Source organism: Hippocampus comes, unplaced genomic scaffold (genome assembly GCF_001891065.2).
Source record: "Hippocampus comes isolate QL1 unplaced genomic scaffold, H_comes_QL1_v1.1 scaffold71, whole genome shotgun sequence".
Classification (NCBI taxonomy): Eukaryota; Metazoa; Chordata; class Actinopteri; order Syngnathiformes; family Syngnathidae; genus Hippocampus; species Hippocampus comes.
This window is the reverse complement of record NW_017805932.1, coordinates 214438-234292: the sequence shown is the minus strand read 5'-3', so window position 1 is coordinate 234292 and position 19855 is coordinate 214438. Positions and strand designations below refer to the sequence as shown.

The 19855-nt window shown below is 43.7% G+C and overlaps 4 protein-coding genes across 4 annotated transcripts in view; all 4 read left to right on the top strand.

Moving 5' to 3' along the window:
* The window catches only part of pard6gb (par-6 family cell polarity regulator gamma b), a 24533-nt gene extending 19253 nt beyond the window's left edge, over nucleotides 1–5280 (top strand). The window contains exon 3 of the mRNA XM_019890241.1: nucleotides 3801–5280. Coding sequence (XP_019745800.1) covers nucleotides 3801–4855 — 1055 coding nt within the window. The 3' untranslated portion in view covers nucleotides 4856–5280. The remainder of the gene's footprint in view (nucleotides 1–3800) is intronic.
* Nucleotides 5281–6943: 1663 nt separating this feature from the next.
* bloc1s4 (biogenesis of lysosomal organelles complex-1, subunit 4, cappuccino) lies at nucleotides 6944–9963 on the top strand. The gene is made up of 5 exons (XM_019890248.1): nucleotides 6944–7357; nucleotides 7718–7789; nucleotides 7869–7970; nucleotides 8267–8401; nucleotides 9086–9963. The coding sequence occupies exons 1-5, from the start codon at nucleotides 7043–7045 to the stop codon at nucleotides 9191–9193; spliced, it is 732 nt and encodes a 243-aa protein (XP_019745807.1). The 5' UTR covers nucleotides 6944–7042; the 3' UTR covers nucleotides 9194–9963.
* A 471-nt stretch (nucleotides 9964–10434) lies between these two features.
* Nucleotides 10435–13156, top strand: LOC109527999 (nuclear transport factor 2-like). Its single transcript, XM_019890252.1, has 5 exons — nucleotides 10435–10555; nucleotides 11756–11876; nucleotides 11952–12023; nucleotides 12205–12303; nucleotides 12880–13156. The coding sequence occupies exons 2-5, from the start codon at nucleotides 11772–11774 to the stop codon at nucleotides 13003–13005; spliced, it is 402 nt and encodes a 133-aa protein (XP_019745811.1). The 5' UTR covers nucleotides 10435–10555; nucleotides 11756–11771; the 3' UTR covers nucleotides 13006–13156.
* A 647-nt stretch (nucleotides 13157–13803) lies between these two features.
* Nucleotides 13804–19669, top strand: rrm2b (ribonucleotide reductase M2 b). The gene is made up of 9 exons (XM_019890247.1): nucleotides 13804–14123; nucleotides 15171–15320; nucleotides 15393–15509; nucleotides 16376–16509; nucleotides 16959–17053; nucleotides 17809–17942; nucleotides 18019–18123; nucleotides 18194–18307; nucleotides 19004–19669. Exons 1-9 carry the CDS (start codon nucleotides 14088–14090, stop codon nucleotides 19154–19156), a joined length of 1038 nt encoding a protein of 345 aa, XP_019745806.1. The 5' UTR covers nucleotides 13804–14087; the 3' UTR covers nucleotides 19157–19669.
* The last annotated feature ends 186 nt before the right edge of the window (nucleotides 19670–19855 follow it).

The window sequence follows — 19855 nt, the reverse complement described above, 5'->3', positions numbered from 1 at the left end:
CCCCCCCCCCCCCCCATGTGTCCAAGGTTGCCTCATTTTAAATCGTCCCAGATGTGCCGGGAAATTTGCTCGGGAAGCGAGTGCGGGGGTGGGGGCTGCTCGCAAATGGGGGAGGGCAGTCGGCATGATATGCCTCCAAACGGCACGCATGCAAAGACGATCAGCTTTTATCGGGCGGGAAAACCTGTTGGTGCTCATTGTCACCCGCGCATTCTTTTCACCCGACCAACCTGATTCCTGAGCGCTTCCTAATCAACAAATATGCACCGACGAAAAAACAACCAAACAAATTTCCGCGATTGCAAAACCACAACAGCATAATGAACGTCAAGAGAGAGGAAACGTCTCGCCACCGTGAAAATTTAGCCGACCCAAGGAGTCCCGAAACTGTCTTGAAAGTTCACATTTTAGAATTGTTTCTTCATATCGCACCGAGAGTGCAATTTAATCTGCGGTTTGACCTCAATTCGCCCCCGCCTTGCCAGGTACAGTACATTGCTCACTCAGGTATGCCTTTCAAAATAAGATCATTCCAGAACACGAGGACATTCCTTTTGGTGTTGACTTACATTCTCCGAAGGGGACACACCTGCGCCACAACCGGTGAAGTGTTCTCGTATTTGGCACGAACGCATTTCGTTTGGTTTATCGAGCCCCTCCAATATTTTCCATCCAGGCAAGAATGTCAAATATGTTTGCCTGTTTCAAGTTATTTTTTTCGCTCTGTCTGGGTTGCTTCTTTTTTTTTTTTCTTTTTTTCCACTCGCTTTGCCTTGGCAGCAATTTAATCTCTAAACACGCACTCAAGTCTTCCCGTGATGTCTCCAATGTGAACTCAATATAGCCCTCCGGTTTGTTTTTTTTTCCCCCCGGTTTTTTTTTTTTTTTTTCCCCCCCCCCCCCTCCCAGTATGTGTCCGTTTGGCTCAAAGCAATCACCCCTCGCTTAGAGTGCTCAAAATTGCAGGTTCATGATACACTCCTCCAAATCCTGAGCAAAGGCAGAAGAGCGCATTTCACTTTTGAGCTGGCTGCTTGGGATTGAAATGTGGTGTTGGTTGGGGGGTTGGGGGGGGGGTTTTTGACGTCCTGCATCTTTGCCCCGCTGCTTGTGGGAAATAGAAATGCCCCCCGTGTGAACGGCAAAAATCTGCAAGTAACTCTCGACCCCCCTCCCCCCCCGTTCCAGTGATTATGGGCTCTTCTGTCACTAAGCACTTTGTCACGCCATCGTGAGGGAGGTACAGATTGAGGAGAAGGGGAGGCGGTCCAAAGGGTTGTTGGGGTGCAGGAATGCGACTGAATGGGCTGCGGGTCGGAACGGGCTGGACGGCCTGGACGGCATGTCACTGCTTGCTGCTTACGATGTGGTCTATAAGATCCACATGGAAGCAAAACCGTCTGAGCACACCGATTAGAGAAATGCCATGTGTGACTTTTGCCATCCGTTAAATGTAATACCACACTACCTCCAACTTTTCACCAAATGTCCCACCCAGCCGAGGCAGAACCGATGGTGCGTGGTCTGGCCCCAGTATGTCACCTAGTGACTCCTGCGCAGTTAGCAGGAGCTCATTTGTTGACACATCTGCTTCACACTCTCGCTATTTTTTTATTTGTATTTATTTATTTATTTTTTTTAAGGCACGGTTCATTTCCCTAATGTCAGCAGCGAGCGTGTGAAGGCCGGCCAGCAGCATGTGAGGGCAGGGGGTGGCTCGAAAGGCGTTTTTTTTTTTTTTTTTTTTTTTAATGAGTAGGGCTGCAGGGTGGGTGGGCTATCTTCGTTTTAAACTACCTTGTCTTAAAAATATTAGCCTGCGTGTAAAGAGGTGTTGATCATGTTCATCGACGGCATCTTTTGACTAGATTCCTGTGGGGCGGGGGGGGGGGTGCATGCTCACATGGAAGCCGGCTCGTCCCCTCTGACCTTGCATGGGGTTGCGAGGCCCAAACAGTGCGGAAAAGAATCCTCTTTTCAGGTTGTCGGAACATCTCGGGTCTAAAAACCACATTCCACCAGAAACTGTCGGAACAATCCGACAATGGAAACCTTCACGGTGGAGAAGATAACAATGAGGGAGACGAGGCAGCGAGTCGAAACATGTTGATTGGGGGCAAAAAAAAAAAACAAAAAACGACTGAAGCGATTTACCTCGAGGTGGAACGCGACAGGAATGGACTTGTTTGAGGAGAGCCCAAAAAAAAAAAAATAGCACTATCTAATCTTACCTCCTCAGACAGACAGGAAACGGACACAGGAAGTGAACATCTCTGATTTGAGACCGTTTGGAAAAACACGATGACTTGCACTGCTACGGGACACCTGTGTTATTTGCTGAATGACTCATCCTTTTTTGGGGGGGGGGGTCATTTTTGGCCCTGTCTTCAAAAAGGTGCACAGAAGTGAGAAAGAGTGTCAGCCAGCTGGCTTCGCCAAAACTTCTCGTAGCCTCAGAGAGATCTTCCCAACAAGTTTCCTGTAAAATATTCCGACTCATCATTTAGATAACACCTCTTCCTTCGAGGGGCGGGCTACGGGTGAACCTTTCCATCCGCCGTACCCGTTCGACCCGACGTGGTTTGGGGATTTTGAAATCCCTATCTTTTACTCTTTTTCCAGCGCAGCGAATGTCTGCAGGATGAAACTCAACATAGCAGGCCCATCTGAATGGGAAAGCCTGATTTTGTTCGTCTCGATAGCGTACAATCCCGTTAACTCATTCACTCCCAAAGACGTTTTTAAACGTCTTTTCAGACTTGGTCCAGAATTGGCTGGTACTGAACGGGTTCAGTGTTCCAGTTCAGTCCGGCATGGTATCGAATGCTTAATCCTGATCTGCCCTGCGTTTCCATTGCGGGATCGTATGTTTCCAACTAATTGTTCCAGTTTGGTCCTGCGTGGCTTGGAATGCGAAATCCTAATTGATTTAAATGTAAAATAAATTGATCCGTTTAAAAAATAAAAGATTGAATGACTGTTTGTGCCTTATGTGTTGTGTTGTATTATTTTCTTATGGCTTCAAGATGGCGCCGCGAGAGTGGCTGCCTTTACAGCAGCTCCTACACTTTTTGTTCTTCTGTTTTCTTTCTTCCTTTCATAACTTTGCTGCTGTAAATTGGGAATTTTTCCATTGTGAGACGACTCAAGGTTTTCTTATTCTTCTTATAATCTTTTCGGTCCAGTCTTGACATCTTTCGGTGCGGCTTATGTTCACCCTCAGCGTTTTGGTTCCGTTTGGTGTAGTTTGGAACAATAAATCCTGATCTGTCTTGATTTCCAGAAATCTAGTCGAGAAGGCTAAATCATGATAAAGACCAATGGAGGACATCCAGCTAGAGTGTTAAAAAAAATAGTAGGGTACCCTCCCCCACCCCCCAAAAAACCAACATTGACTGTAGAAGCTGAGCTGTTTGGGTGGGAAAGACTTTTAGTCATCCCAGAGCTGCCTCCTGGTATCTGAAAGGAGGATCGCTCGATATAGAGCGTGTACGGGAAGGCTCTGCACACTCAGCGATTCCTCGACATCGACGCAACCTCTCTCCTTCCTGAACAGTGTGAATACAATCACGATGTCATTTCTAACTTGTAGTTAGAACTTCGTTTACAACATGGCTTTTGAAGTTTTTTTTTTGAAGGGCCTACGTAATAAGAGCCAGTACAATCTGTGGGAATGATTAACAAGGCTCTCCAAGGAAAATTCCTGGGGAGTACATCTGTGTGCGATTTGAGGCGGGAGCTGGGATTTAAAGGTGTACTTCCCTTTCGTAATGTTTTTTTTTTTCCTTTCATCTTTGCAGAAGAAATGGATTACGCTAACTTTGGCAACAACACCATCACCCGCAAGAAAAAGACCGTGGCGGCTCTACGCAACAACGACATCAACCGAAAGAGGGCGCACATCCGCATCGGCATGCCGCAAGATTTCCGGCCGGTCTCCTCCATTATCGACGTGGACATCCTGCCGGAATCGCATCGCCGCGTTCGACTTTATCGCCACGGCTCGGACAAACCCTTGGGATTTTACATCCGGGATGGAACCAGCGTCCGCGTGACACCCCACGGGTTGGAGAAGGTGCCGGGGATCTTCATATCCCGGTTGGTTCCCGGTGGGCTGGCGGAAAGCACGGGTCTGTTAGCGGTCAACGACGAAGTCCTGGAAGTGAACGGGATCGAGGTGAGCTGGAAATCGCTGGACCAGGTCACGGACATGATGATTGCCAACAGCCACAATCTCATCGTCACCGTCAAGCCCGTCAACCAGCGCAACAACGTGGTGCGCGGCAGTCGCATTTCCGGGAGCTCGGGCCAGTCCTCGGACAGCAGCGGGTCCACCGGGTACCCGGTTCTGTCTGCTCCCCCGGGGGCAGCGCCGCCCTCCGCCGCCCAAGGTTACCAGGACGACTTGGAGAGCGACGACGAGACTGACATCGTCATTGAGAGCAGCCTCAAGCGGCCGTCGCGGAGGTCCAACGCTTCCTTGGCATCCAACGCGTCTCGCTTACATCAACAGCAAACGCCGAGCGCCGCCACGTCGGGTCCGGCGGCGCCGCCCAGCCCTCCGTCGCGCCCCGCTTCGGTCGTATCCACCGCTTCTTTTCACTCTCAGACGAGCCTCAACGGGGGCTCGCAGCACCACCAACACAGCAGTCTGAGCTACCAGCTCCTCAGAGACCTGAACCTCCAGCACAATCAATCCGGCAGCCAGCTGCCCTACCACGCAAGCAATCCGGCACTCCGTCACAGTAACGGGAGCCTGCACAAAATCCTCAGCTCGCTGAAAACGGACCCGCGGCACAGCCTGGCCCTGCCAAGGGGAGGGGTGGAGGAAGATGGCACCGTCATCACACTATAATAGCGGCAAATATCCCGCTCAGACAGGGGAACGCCATGACAGAGACTTTTCTTCCCCCCCCAAGATAATTACTGTAATAATAGGAAGCTGCACGCCAAGGATCACAAAAATTGGTCGTACTGTATATACACCTTGGATTTTTTCTATTTTTTCATGTTTCTCGTCTTACTTCAAAAAAAAGCCTATGTGTGTAATAAGCATCAGAACAAATGATGTATTTTTTAAAACCTAAGTGACCACTTTTCTCGAGATTTCTTTTCATTCTTAATCCTGGGACCAAACTGTGGTTTGCATATCGTCATTGTCTTTTGAAAGAGTAAATCTATATTTCTTGGATTTCCGGCGTATGCTTTTTTTTTAATTGATCTTTTCAACGATTGTGATGAAATTCTTGTATCTGTTTCAATAAATTATTCTTCATTTTCGCATGGCGTGCTGACTATGTTCACTTCTGATTTCATATCGACACAAAGCTTTTTGCAAGGTACAAACCCTTCTTCCTCATCTCACCTCTACTGATAAACTTTTTTTTTCTGCAGTGTTTACAAAGCAGTCACATTGTCCAAACATAATAAATCACCCTCAAGGCCAAAGTGGTTCGCTTTAGTCTGCACAGTCAATCAGCATACTGCCAACAGTGAACCACTTGTCACTTTTCATTTAGTACTGAAAAGGAAGGCTCGGGAACCTTTTCCCTATCCCTTTGGAGTTAGTTCGTCGCATGTTAAATGGAGGCTTGTCATGGCATTTTCTGATGCAACGGTCAAAAAAATAAGCGACAACGCACCTATGAGCCAAAAATACGGAGCATCGATAAGATCGGGGCAGGGGGAGCATCCACAGCACCCCCACCCCGTCTATGCTCAAAAATCGTTCATGAAGGTTCATCCAAAAATGTGGAGGGGAATCCACCTGTGATTGATGGGCATGAAGGTAGAAACTCTTCCATCAGACCCCCCTGCCAAAATAAAACATTTCTGGGCCATCGACTGTGCTTTGAACCCCGCTGCTTGTATGTGATTAAGGATGACGCGGTCGCTGAGGCTCCTCATTTCGCTTTATTCCCATGAGCGGAGCAGAAACCACATCCAAAAGCTGCCATTGGCAACGGCTCATGTCCAGCGGCTCCACACGCAGACCGCCTCGCTTGAGACTTGAGCCACCGCTCCCTTTTGGCTTTCATCTGATTTGTTTCTTTGGCTGTGATCTTTCAAGAAATCATAGCCACACTCATGACAAACCGAGCACACACTTGGTTCACTGCAACTACAGTATTTACAAAGTGCAGTTTCCCCATCGTGACAGTATGTTGACACATCACTCATACGCTTCAATCTTCATTGAATTTATCATCGAACGAGGTACAGCACACCGTAGGCCCGGGCTAGCACCATCCCTGCATCTAAAAATAAATAAGTGAACGAAAAATAGCGTAGCTCGATGACCTTTGACTGGGCCATGTAACAATAAAGGCTGCCATCTGGTGGGCAAAACTGCAATGCTTTCAAAACTCTTATAATCTTCTAATAAGTCACTTTTACTGTGGCTACCTTTTTTACGCTCGCGTGACCCCTCGGACTGAACGTTCGGCAAGGCCCCTCGCTACCCATTTTTGAAACATTTTTATTCTTTGGCTTTTGACTCAGCATGAAATTTGTTTTTTTAGTTTATAAATACGATTGGGTTGAGTTGAGTCCCATCAAATGCAACGCAAAATCGCCTCAGGAATGTTTTATGATTAAAAGTTAAAGTCCTTTTTTTCTTTCACAGTGTGAACGACAGGTAAAAAACGGAAGAAAAATCACCTTCAGGTGACACCATTGAACGTTGTAATGCTATGTTGCTTGTGGATGCTATGTTGACATTTTTACAATCTGTGTTTCCATTTTAAAGCGATGAATAATTTTTACAGTGTACAGAGTATACAAAACCCTATCGACGTAAATCAAACCTCTTTCAGCAACGAGTACAAATTATCGAACGATTGATTCTATAATTTACAAATTGTTTATTAATACGTGTTCAATGGGCTGTCACTTGTAACCTGCTGTTTTGACCCTCGCGTTTTGCCATCGTCCTACCAACCACGTGACTACTCAGTCAGCTGACTAGCATAACGCGGCTGTAGTTTTGCTGTACCGCCAGCTACAGTCACCTCACCAGCTCACCTCCAGTGAGCCAAGCGACATGGACCACCGTCGCGTGGACAGGGTGGGCCTTCTGTCTCCCCTGGAGGAGTCGAGCGCCGAAATCAGCCGGGACAGCGGCATCGTGTCCCAGAGCGCCAGCAGCTTGTCCATGGTGAGCGACATCCTCAGCAGCGGCACCGTGTCGCAGAGCCCCAGCTTCGGCGCGGCGGCTAACATGGTCGCGTCGCCCAGTCCGAGCCTTCACGAAGCGGCGTCGGCGTCCCAGCAGGGCCCAGAAGGACACGGCGACGACGACCTGGTCCACACCGCTTTCACCTACTCCTCCTACGTGAAGGCAACAGCGGGAGAAGAGGTAAACATTCGACAAAAACAACCACTTGGCCAGCCTTAAAAAGTGGCGACTAAACTCTCCTTTACCGTCTTTTTAACTCCGGTTTCTGAAATATTAACCAAAACATTAAATCGTCATAAAGCGTTAACGTGAGAAATAAAACTTTTGAGGAATGTGAGCTTATTTATGCGTTTGTTAATTTGGACATTATTAAATAAAAAACATACACTGGACCGTTTGTGTGTGTGTGTGTGTGTGTGTGTGTGTGTGTGTGTGTGTGTGTGTGTGTGTTTCCCCAGCTTCCTGGAGAAAAATCCAAGCCTAATTTATTGAATTTCAGCCAAAGATTGTCTTGTCTGACGCAAACTATTCCTCATTCAGATTCTTTGCTTGGAGAAAAGCCTGGAGGAAATGCTGACCAGAGTAGACGAGTTTGTCGGCATGCTGGATATGGTACGGTAAAGGCACTCCGGGTCAGAGACATCACAGATGGGTGTTTATTTTTTGTTTGTTTATTTTTTATTTTTTGCAGATTCGTAGCGACACATCACAGATCGTGAGTGAAAACATACCTCAAATTCAGCAGAAGTCTGAGGAAATAAGACAACTCTACAGACGCATCGACCAATTAGAGGTTAGCGATGGTCACTGTTGTACATTGGTGTATGTCTATCGGGAGGGTAAACTAAGCTTAGTATGGAAAGGCCAGTAGACTTGCTTGTTTTCTTTTGTTTCTTCTTTTTTTTTCTTCAATTACAATTAATATTAGCTGTTACACATTTTCCAATCTCCTTAGATGAGCGCTAACAAGTTGAAGAGGCTTTGAATGCAGTGGCAAAGACACAAAACTATAACGTAGCCATCAAAAACAACCACATAGTTCAACATCAATCCCGAATGGAATGTTTCAGTGTTGGCATTTGTCTGCAGGGCTTTGTCAAGATGGTGGGAGCCAACGTTGGCGCCATGGAGGAGCAGTTGACCCAGGCGGAGGGAGAACTATCCACGCTACCGGGCGCCTTCAAGAAGATCTTCCGCACAATAAGCGTTCCCAGCTTCTTAAATGTGAGGCGCAGTCATCTTTGCTCTTTTTTTTTGTTTCATTCAATACCATTGGCAGTTTGGGGAGTTTGTTTGATTGGTTTATATTCTGCCCTCCTTGGACATGCAGTGTTTAATTCGGCAGATCGGGAACAGTTCTTCAAATAATAGGCAAACTCCACATGCCATAAACTATTTAGATAAAGGAATGGAAATTTTAAAAAAGCTGATGCTGATTAAAATAGTTGTTAGTTTCTGGCCTGTTTGGAAATTTAGTTGTTTTTTTTTTTTTTTTTAATCCAATTCAGCAATATAATCGAAAAAAAATATCAACAGATTAATAGATTATTAAAATAAATGTTAGTTACAGCCCTAAATTATGTGTTAGGAAACCACTTTATTTCCTCACATTCATCTTACATTGTTGTTTTATATAATAGAGTGCAATTTTCATGATCCAAAGTGCACAATAACAAAACATGCTGGTGTTTTTGGAGAGTCAGTTCAATGGGGTTTATCAAATTACATGTAACGTGGGTTACAAGCTTGATCAAGGAACGAATATAACACGGAAGTCAAGGTACCCAGTACCTTTAAGAGAGTTTATTTGTTGTTGGGTTTTTTTTTAATTTTTTTTTTAATTTTATTTATTTATTTTTTATGTGTGTTCTGCAGTTTCAATCTTTTTTGTGGGGTGGGGTGTCATAGAAACCAAACAGCCCACGAAGAACAGTGCCACATCAGCAGCATCAAGAAATCCCTCGAGTATTCTGCACGGACGACTACATCATCACATCGCAGCAGGCAGAGCAGTGACACGCCTCAGAGGCATAAAGACGACCCCAACGTCCACAGCCAAGCAATAGCCAACAAGTCACTGGAGGTCCGCGAGGTGACACTGAACTGTAGCAAAAAAACAAAAGTGATTTTATTTTTTAAAAGTGCCTCAGTGGTCTTGTTTTCCGCTGTTTGTTAGCTTTGTAACAAGCCTGATGCATCTTCCAAGCATTTCTTTTTTTTTATTAATACGGTCTGTTGTGATTGTTTAAAAATAATGCATGCTGTTGTAAGTACATGTCCAATTAGACCAGGCATGTCGAGCTCCGTTCCTCGCGGGTCGCTGTCCAGCCTGTTTCTCCCTCCCTGTTTCAACACATCTTATTCCAAGGATCAGCTCATCAGCAAGCTCTGAAGAAGGATGAGAACAGCAGGTAGAGAGGGATAACAGCCTGGACAGCGGCCCTTGAGGAACAAGTTTGGACACCCCTGAATTAGACTAAACAGTCACTGCGAGCAATATGGACCTCAAGTATTACATGTCTTCCATTTAATAATACTAATTGTATTTTTAGCTTCATGTTTCTTACTGGCTGCATATTTGTCATTTAAAAAGCACATGACTCCTGTGTTAATTGTGGCTTAATAGTGAAATAGTGCCTGACCTTTTGGGCAGAGAAATGGACCTGGTTGGAGTCACATCACCTTCGTTTATCACATTGATGACGTCTGATTACTAAAAATCGGACGTTGCGGGTTTATTTTTGTCACATTTTCGACAATAATTATTAAAGTTTTGTATGATGTGACGTCGTTGTTTATGTTGCCTTCCCATGACTGTTTCAAAAATATTTGAAGCGTATAAAATTCCGGAAGTCAGTCTCACTATGGGGCCAATCAGATGTCAGGATGTGGTCTGCGCACGCGCAGAACACTAGTTTGTCGCGCTGTTGCTATGGCAGCGTCTGCATACATGGGCTGATATTTTACTGTTCTCCGAAGCAAGAGAAAAACTCAACGCTTACGTTAACAGGTCTTTTATTGCCAAATTAAGAATGAATCGATATCGAACACGATATTTCGAATCGCAGAACACGACAGCCTGTTCCATCCGTGCGCAATACATCATGGGCTATGTAGTTAAATAGTTTCAAACTGTTTCCTGTAGTGGGGGCGTGCCAAGAAAACGTCCAGCCAATTACATCAATGTGACCAGTGTGAGGGGCGAATCAGCGAGCCGAACAATGGGCACATGGAGCTTTATGCGAATACCCATTGGCCAGCAGTTCTGCACGTCACGGGTTGAGAGGTGAACGGAAGTCGTTCATTTGCCTCGGCCCTCCCCGCCTCACTTCCATGCAGGCCTGCCTGCCGGCTCTCGAATAAAGTGGCTTAAAGCTTGTGAGTACCACATTAGCTTGTAAAAGGAGATACTCTACAATAAGACTTGTGTTATCTCATTGAATTGGGTCCATCGCTGGCGTTAGTTTGGGGCTGAATAGCGAAAAGTCGAGCGTAAACTCATGGCAGCCATCAAGGCATGAGTTAGCATGTTTTGCTAAGTTTGTGCTGTTTTTTCTTTTTTTTTTTTTTTTTGCGCTGCTTTATCACACAAGCTTGAATTGATCAAGCGTCTTTCAGGAGATCCAGGGAGGCTGAACAATAACAGCATTCATCCAGGAAGATTTAATATTGCTTTGACTCAGGAGACTCACGGCTGTGGTGGAGCCAACATTCCAGCTGACAGGGGCAGGGTCGTTTGGGGTAGAGTGGGGTGCTGGGTCTGAAATATATCTACACAGCCTGGACTGGTCGCCGGCCAGTCAAAAGACACTAGAGCCTACACGTGGAACCTGAAACTGCAACCTTTTGCAGGTGTGAATTGAGCAATCCAGACTGTGCAAAAAAAAAAAAAGAAAAATAATAACAATAATAAAAAATAGGGCCGCCCCAATTGCATTTTATTGCACCAGAGTCCAAGTCACTTTATATTGAATATCTGCTGATACCGAGTCTCGATCCAATACCTCTGTAATAAAATGCAATCAAGAATATAAAGCATACCACATCCAAATTGTCTTCCTTATCATAATTTCTATTTGTTTATTTGAATATGGTATCGTAATATGGTAAATTTGTATATGGCTGTAAGTCAGCAGTGGTTTCAGGTCAAGTTTAAAAAATTAAATCATTTATTCTTGACTTAGTAACTTAAGAAAATTCAAAAATCCATTCTTAATATTGATCAGCCTAAAAGGATGCCGGCCTGATTTCCATTCATGTGATTGGATCCGGTCAATCCTAAAGAATAATCATTCCTGGTCGCAGTACAGAGCCTTGTGATCGGCCCGGATTGTCAGGAGCTGAGTTTATCTGCATTTGTTTGGACCTTTTAAGCGATTCTACGAAGGACCTGGCAAGTCTCTCTCCAAAGTGTGCATTTAGAGTAGTCAGGGATCACTTTTTGTTCTTTTCTGTCTTTATTTTGTGGAGATTTTTCATTTGTGCCTCACTGATTAAGCTTCTTCAATAAGATGTGACACTAATAATGCTTTTTTTTTTTTTTTTTTTTTTTTTTTATAAATCTCCTCCATTTTGCAGTTCCACGGTGTCAATCATGCAGGGGGGCGAAATTGACTGTCAAAGAGTTGGCGAAGGTTTCGTGCAGTGGTACTACAACCAGTTTGATCACACCAACAGGATGGAACTGGTTAACCTTTATGTGAGTGTGGTCCGCCAGCGTCCCCTGCTGTGTGTCAGCAATTGATTGTGTAACTGTATTTTGGTCGTTTCTTAGGCTGAAGGCGCTACTCTGACATGGGAAGGAACCCTCTTCCATGGGAGAGAAGCCATCGCTGGCAAACTGACTGTAAGTATTACTTGCAATGTATTGATTTAGAACAGATTAAATACATTTCATCAATGTTAACTTTCAGATGTAACCAGAAATTTAAAAAAAGAACAAATTTGGACTAACTTAACCAAAAAAAAAAAAGGGGGAGATGTCTGCTTTTGCATTTCAACTTATAGTTGTGTTTGGAACCGCACAGGGTATGCCGTTCCAGCAAATTAAGCACATTGTCACAGAGCAAGATATCCAGCCCACAATAGACAACAGCATCCTCATCATGGTCTTTGGACAGTTAAAGGTAAGCGCCACGCTGGATGTCCTCACTAAAATAGGACTTTATTTCAACTTGGCGGTGCAGAGAACACGCGCATTATTGAGGATTGTCAGAAAATGGGCTTCAATGTTGATCATTGTTTTCCAAAGTCAAAGCTAATGTTTTATTTTGATTTAAAACAAAAACATGGAGCGCTACAGAAAATGTCAAATACTTCCTGGCGAGAGGCTGAAATTTTAAGGATTTGGACCATTTGTGAGTGGCGCCTATTTTGAACGGACAACAGGCTACCCACAAACTTGTTTTTTTTTTCTTTTCAGCCATTCACCCCCAAAAAAGTCACTATTCTCCATTGACCGTCGTGTCAATTACACTTACTCCTGAAGCGAGGTTATTATTTGGGAAGAGGCGTTTATCTGATGGGGATGACGCACCATATTTAGGTCGAGATTTGTCTTCAACATCCGCGTGTGATAAATAAAGCATCGATGAACTGGAGCAATTACACTTTCTGCATTTTTGTATTTCACTTGAAAGGGAAAAAGGAGTCCTCTATTTGAGGCAGGGGTTTTGATTTCCATATGTTTGATTTGCCGACAGACCGACAATGATCCACCTTTGGCCTTCCATCAAGTTTTCATGCTGAAGCCGCAGAACTGCAACTGGGTGTGCACGAATGATGTGTTCCGCCTGGGTATACATAACATAGCCGTGGAGCCTCAGTAGCGGACAAGACTTCAAACGACTCTCTCAGAGTCCACCCAGCCAACCACCGAAGCCTGCCCTCCCAATTGCTCATCACGTTCTCTTCGTATGTCGTGTTGTCATCACCCCACCCCAGAGTTAAAAAAAAAAAACAAAAATGTGACAACTGAAATCTTCTGTGTCGTCTCTGTTCATTTGTGGGAATTCTACGATAACATTGGAACATTTATAGCACAGTAACCCCCCAAAACTTTTACAGATTATTTTTTTTAACTAGCTTTATCTCAGTTTTATTGACATATGTCATTTACTCTCCTGATGACAATCTCTTGAGAGGGAATTTAACAGCCTTTTACTTTTATTTTCTTGCCCTCGTGCCTTTAATTGATCCTTGGTACAAAGAAATGTAGGAGACCAGTGAGCGACAGGATCCACTTGGCAAACGCGGTAACTGTTGTTAATAATAATCTTAAAATATTTTGTCACAGAATAGAAAAAGTGCTGATTTTTTTTTTTTTTTTTTTTTAATAAAATAAACCATCCTGTTACGTTTCTTGGGCAAAAATGTTCATGAATCAATCTGACCCACTGTATGTTTAGTAAATATAAATTAAAGATACAAAGAAATAATTTATTATTTACCTTTAAAACAATTTGACCTGCACTAGAACAGGAGAGTTGACTCAATGAAATTCACTCCAAACGTTTTTAAAGACATTGTTTGACTTTTAATCGGATTTGGATGACATCCTCGTGTTTTCAATTTTTTTTTCCCCCCCTCAATATTTTCGTGAGAGTCCTCGGTTAACGACGGAGTTCCATTTATGATGACGGCGACGTAACCCGAACGTGTACGTACGTGTGTAACCTTGGTTGTAAAGCGAGGACTTCCGGTGTCCAGTCGTTCAGTGTTGTACCTAATGTCGTGTCTGGCCGTCTCGTGCAATTCGATGACTGGCCTCCAGGGGGCGCAAGTGTTCCCATCACCTGCCTCTGCCAAAGGACGTCCCTTTAAATCGCTTAGCTTCAAACCCAAAAGCTTCAGGAAACGACAGCGTCGACTCAAGGTGCCGGAATGACACCGACCAAGAAGATCTCAAGACATGGACTGCTTGAGTGACGACCTTCGCGGAGAACCGGTAAGACAATTAAAGGCATCTTAATATTAGCCTTGCTTGCTAACGCTCGCTAGCTCGTGAGCGTGACAATGGAAAGACAAACACCGGCGAATTCTAGTTCGAACCTTTTTCTAAAAATGCACCAGAGGAAACTAATGTGTCTGTTTATGCTTGTCTTTTTGGATTGTTGTCTCGTAGTGCTACTAAAGCACTCGCCCGTAATAAATAAATTTAAAAATGGGGACATATTTGTAGACACTATGTTTCTAATACTAATTGATTACAAAACGATGCAAACATTCGAATGAAAATGTTGGATATCATTGTCACCATTAGCCTTTTGAGACGTTCAAAAAAATCATTCTTATCACTCAATTTGCGTATATGTTGAACTATTTATTTATTCGACCTAATCAAAAACTTTTAAATGGGTTGCAGATAAACGATATAGCAAACTATTCAGAGGAAAAATGCCTTTCAAAATATCTGGTAATAAAACATGTTTTTCAAGGAATGTACAGTGCTTTTGTGTACAATGAAGGCTGTATTCTGCTCATATTTCGTCATGCTATATAACTTTCCCATGCCCGCAGTGTAGCTTTGCGTCCTTGTACCAATCATCACCTAGAATTGGAATACTCCCTGCTGAAGACGCACAAACATTGGAATGCGCTAGTTGATACAAGCTGAGAATCGGTTTAGGAGAAACGAAAGTTATGATATCACACTTTGTGTCTCGGTACCACCCTTCTGATGGTATAAAAATGACGTGAATCTCTTCCTGCTTCGCACCCACGAATTACAGCCATTGTCTGTAGTTCGTGGGTGCCCGGAATATTCTGTTATTAAAAGCTTCGAATGAACTGTTCATGGACACCAGCCTTTATTTGAAGAACCAACATTCTCCTCGTCCGAAATTCAACGAACACGGGAGGAAGAGGAGGCCGCTCTTCCCCCAACATCATCCATGCTCCTGGGGATTAACAATAATAAGACAAGAAATATATATTTTGGTACCACTATCATAAACATTGTGACATAATATTTTCGAATTCTTTTTCTGCATAGAATGGCGTAAAAGACATCAACACCGACTGCCAGGAGGATGAGCCTCTGCTCCGAGAGAACCCCAGACGCTTCGTCATTTTCCCCATCCAGTACCTCGAAGTGTGGAAGATGTACAAGCAGGCCCAGGCTTCCTTTTGGACAGTGGAAGAGGTCCGCATCCTTTTCCACATCCTCGCCCACAACTACTAAAATACTTCATATAAAACACTCTGCCTCTTTCAGGTGGATCTCTCCAAAGACCTGGCGCACTGGGACCGGCTCAAACCTGAGGAGAAGCATTTCATCTCGCATGTCCTGGCCTTCTTCGCTGCCAGCGATGGCATTGTGAATGAGAACTTGGTGAGATTCAAGGGTAGTGTTGGAAAGTGGAGGAATTAACATTTCACACAAACAAATGCTGCCAGGGCAGGGAATCCTGATGTAGTGATCAGGTGTAGTAGTAAGTTGGCTGAATGATTCAGAATGTACAATAGCTGCGTTCGCAGTAGATTAATACAAGACCAAGGTTTTGTCAGTAGCCTTTTCAGTGGCAAACAATCAACCACTTTTTCCATTGGCATGCTTCCTAAATAACATTCTTTTGTTTTAAGTTACTAAGTATGTAAATTAAGCATTTAACGTTCCATCCTGTGGTGATGTTTTCCTGTACTTTTTTTTCTGCTACAACTTCTCTCATGCTGAGGATCAATAGCCTGCAAACAGAAAAAGTTTTTTTTTCTCCGATATGGACACTAAGCCGTCGTGGGATACATTGTGGCCTCTATTGCTCATTCTTGTTTGCTGCTTTTCAAGACTGGGAACAACTTTTGCTCACGACACATTGGAACGCCGCTACATGATAACATAGTCTCATATGATGTACCTGAAACCGATACTTGACCAACAGGATAAGTGTCTGAACAGAAGAAAACGGGAGTATAAGTGAAAGGCTGTTACTTGAGTAAAAGTGGAATGGAAACCCATCGAAAGGCTTCCTGAAAACCATTAACTTCCTCAGACCGTGTTTCATTTTCATGAGATTGAGTTAAATTCACTGGCACCATACAGCGTCCGTATCTTACATTTTAGCTGCCAGATCAAAAAAAAAAAAAAAAAAAACATCCCCCAAATGACACTTCATATCTTTATAAACTCATGAGTTGGGTCACTCGCATCTTAAGGCAGCGCTGTACTACAGTATCACGTGTGTTTACTTGTGCAACCAGGTAAAGAGATTCTGCGAGGAGGTCCAGGTCCCCGAGGCACGCGCCTTCTACAGCTTCCAAATCCTGATGGAGACGGTGCACTCGGAGATGTACAGCATACTCATCAACACCTACATACAGGATCTCAAGGAAAGGTCCGATTCTGCCTTAATTGTGTTTGTCAAGCAGTTGGGTTTTTTTTTCCACCCCTTCATCAAACACAAAACAACATCAACAGCTCAACGGCGGCTCAGGGGAAAGAACCGTTTTCAGCCGTGCAGCTGTTTGAGAATACGATAAATCCTCTAGACCACTTTACCAACTGTTTATCAAACGCAGCACCTGGAGCGATTTTGTTTTTTGTTTTTGTTTTTTTAACCGCCATACAAATGTCAAAGAATAAATTAACCCCCATACAGTGATGGAATCACACAAAAAAGCTCAAGAAAGACCAAAACTTAAGAGTATGTGGGACATCTTGGGCTTTTTTGTGATGCCACCACAGAGGCGATTGGAAAGAGGAAGTGCCATGATAAACACAAAGCTGGAAACGAAACCAATTTGGGGGAAAATCCATTTGTTTACTATGTTGTCATATTTCCAGAGACTCTCTCTTCAACGCCATTCAATTGCTCCCATGTGTCAAGCGTAAGGCCGACTGGGCGCTCCAGTGGATAAATGACAGCCAGTCCACCTTTGGTGAGAAACGATATCAAGCGCTTATTCAACTCCTGGACCTCGGTTAAACACACACACACACACACACACACACACAAAGGGAGGACACATTGAAGTGCACTCACGTTCAAAAGTAAATAAAGGGAGGACACATTGAAGTGCACTCACGTACAAAAGTAAAAATGAATGAATTTTTACTGTCACTGTCATACAATACTCAAAATGTTGCTCAAGAGAAAAAAACTTCACCTAGTTTGCTTCTTTTATTATTTCTGATTGTGTTTGAACTGAGAAGAGAAAAAAAATTGTCACATGTGCAAGAGCGAGCCAACAACAACCCAATTCATCTTGCCCCATTGAAATGAATGAAAATGCCATTAATCCGTTCCAGCACCACAAAAAACAAAACAAAAAAACCCACCAATAAATAATTCAAAAAGGAATTCAAAAGTATTTTACTTTATTTAAAAAAATGCAACAATAATTTAATAGAATGGCATAGAATGAAAACGTTTTTGTATCACAATTTCATGCTGTCATTAACATTGTGGCCCTCCTGGTATGTGTACCTTGGCGACCACGAAGCAGTAATATAGAAGGCATGCATAATACACGAAGCATAAACTGCAATAAAATTCAGCGTTGCTCTGGAAAAACTCGCCTCATTTGTATGTGTAGAAACTGCCTGACAATTCGATTAAAGTAGAATAACAAAGTCTTTGTTACTTGCCACCACTGATAATCAGTAAGCTAACACGTGTCTTTGGTGCTGGCAGCCGAGCGACTTGTGGCTTTTGCAGCGGTGGAGGGCATCTTCTTCTCCGGCTCCTTCGCCGCCATCTACTGGTTGAAGAAAAGAGGCCTCATGCCCGGCCTCACCTACTCCAACGAGCTCATCAGCCGGGACGAGGTGAAGTCCTTTGCTCGCCCAAAGTCACAAGTGATAAGCACGTGGCGGCTCATGCAGCACTCTACATTTTCTTTAGGGACTGCACTGCAACTTTGCCTGTCTGCTGTACAGCTACCTGGTGAAGAAGCCTTCCGAGGACCGTGTGAAGGACATCATCACCGAGGCCGTTAGCATCGAGAAGGTCGGCCAGTTTAAGCGTCTTTTCCCAATGGCCCGGCATACTTAAACATTGCCTGGTTTTGCCGAGTCAGGACTTTCTGACTGAGGCCTTACCGGTGGAGCTGATTGGAATCAACTCTTCCCTCATGAAGCAGTACATCCAGTATGTGGCTGACCACCTCCTCACTGACCTGGGACTAGCAAAGGTAATCCTGCTAAATCAAGCAAGTGGTTATTTAGGCCAGCGGTGTCTGACTCATTTTAATTCAGGGGTTGCATTCGCCCCAATTTGTGATCAAATGAGCCGAACCAGTATATTTGATCTAATAAGCTTTAAATATTGTTGTAAGACACAGGGCCGTTATCCCAAATGTTTCCCATCTCTCCCGGCTGCAACGCACCTCATTCAAACGATCACGAATCATTATCGGCCTCCTGCAGAGCTCGCCGATGAGCTGAACATTTGAATGAGGTTTGACAATAAACCTGCCAAGTTGAGATTCACTGCCTAACATTGATCTTCAATTCAAAAGCTGTGCTGATCTCCAATCTAAAGTGATTCACTGCCGCCATCTCCTGGCAGCTGTGAGTCATAACGGTGGTTCACAAACCTGAATTTCACCGACAACTTGCATGAGATCCCCTTCCACGCCTGCCTGTCGCAAAACACATTGGACAAATATATTCGTTGGTGGCAGTAAACGATCAGATTCCAGCTAACCCATAGAATCCCAAAACAGGCTCTTTTATGTCACTCTGTAGATGCTGCTATTTTGGTTCGCAACAGAATTCAAATGGGTTCAGTATTTCACTGACCAACAAATGTGATATTTGCTGAATGTTCATGAAAATGAATGCGCTTCTCGATGTTATTATTTTTAACTTTTAACTTTTTTTTGAAGGTTTACTTGTCCGAGAACCCGTTCGACTTCATGGAGTCTATTTCACTGGAGGGGAAGACCAATTTCTTTGAGAAGCGAGTGGGCGAGTACCAGAGATTCGGAGTCATGTCCAGCATGATGGACTGCGAGTTCACTCTGGACGCCGACTTTTGAAGTTCCATCTTTTTTTCTTTTTTTGAAATGTATTTAAGTCACGCATTCAGGCTCGCAAATACCAAAAAACAAAACATTCACATCTTCTCGTGTTCAGTCAGTCATATCGTGCAGTAAAACTCATCCAGGATATTCAAACCCATATTAGCAAAACTACAACAACTCTGTGATTTTGGTCTGTAGCTCTTACATGTTTCTGGAATGTGGGAGGAAGCCAGAGTATCAGAAGAAACCCATGCTTGCGAGGGTTTTCTCTCAGTGCTTTGGCAAACGTACAAGGTCCACACAAGAAGGTTGGAGCCCGGTTTCAAACCCCGCAACCTCAGAACTGTGAGGCGGATGCGCAAACCACTCATGCACCATGGTACCAAGATCTTATTTTAAAAAGCAGGAATTATTTTAGAGTTTGTACCCAAAGAAAATATTTTATCTTTATAAAAGTAAAGACTGTTATAGATTCATCATGTCTTCATTGTTAACGTAAAATGAAACACATGTCTGTGCTTTAATTAACTGTGTAGCAATTTTATTTGATCAATTTAATTAGATGACTCATTACAGTATAACAGAGTTGATATAGAGCACCCTTGTATTTACTATGTGAAAATGTTTTCACTAGTTTATATGCTAAACAGAGTAGTATCACAAGAAAAATCAAAATAATTTAGCTCTCTTTTTTATTGTACAGTAGAGGGGATG

Bases quoted from the DNA above. Each gene is read 5' to 3' on its own strand.
- rrm2b (XM_019890247.1), top strand. From the start codon at position 14,088: ATGGACTGCTTGAGTGACGACCTTCGCGGAGAACCG. The intron at 17,054-17,808 runs GTGAGAAACGAT...TGGTGCTGGCAG, and splicing joins TGACAGCCAGTCCACCTTTG to CCGAGCGACTTGTGGCTTTT. The intron at 17,943-18,018 runs GTGAAGTCCTTT...CATTTTCTTTAG, and splicing joins AGCTCATCAGCCGGGACGAG to GGACTGCACTGCAACTTTGC.
- bloc1s4 (XM_019890248.1), top strand. From the start codon at position 7,043: ATGGACCACCGTCGCGTGGACAGGGTGGGCCTTCTGTCTCCCCTGGAG. The intron at 7,358-7,717 runs GTAAACATTCGA...TTCCTCATTCAG, and splicing joins AGGCAACAGCGGGAGAAGAG to ATTCTTTGCTTGGAGAAAAG. The intron at 7,790-7,868 runs GTACGGTAAAGG...TATTTTTTGCAG, and splicing joins TTGTCGGCATGCTGGATATG to ATTCGTAGCGACACATCACA.
- LOC109527999 (XM_019890252.1), top strand. From the start codon at position 11,772: ATGCAGGGGGGCGAAATTGACTGTCAAAGAGTTGGCGAAGGTTTCGTG. The intron at 11,877-11,951 runs GTGAGTGTGGTC...GTCGTTTCTTAG, and splicing joins TGGAACTGGTTAACCTTTAT to GCTGAAGGCGCTACTCTGAC. The intron at 12,304-12,879 runs GTAAGCGCCACG...ATTTGCCGACAG, and splicing joins TGGTCTTTGGACAGTTAAAG to ACCGACAATGATCCACCTTT.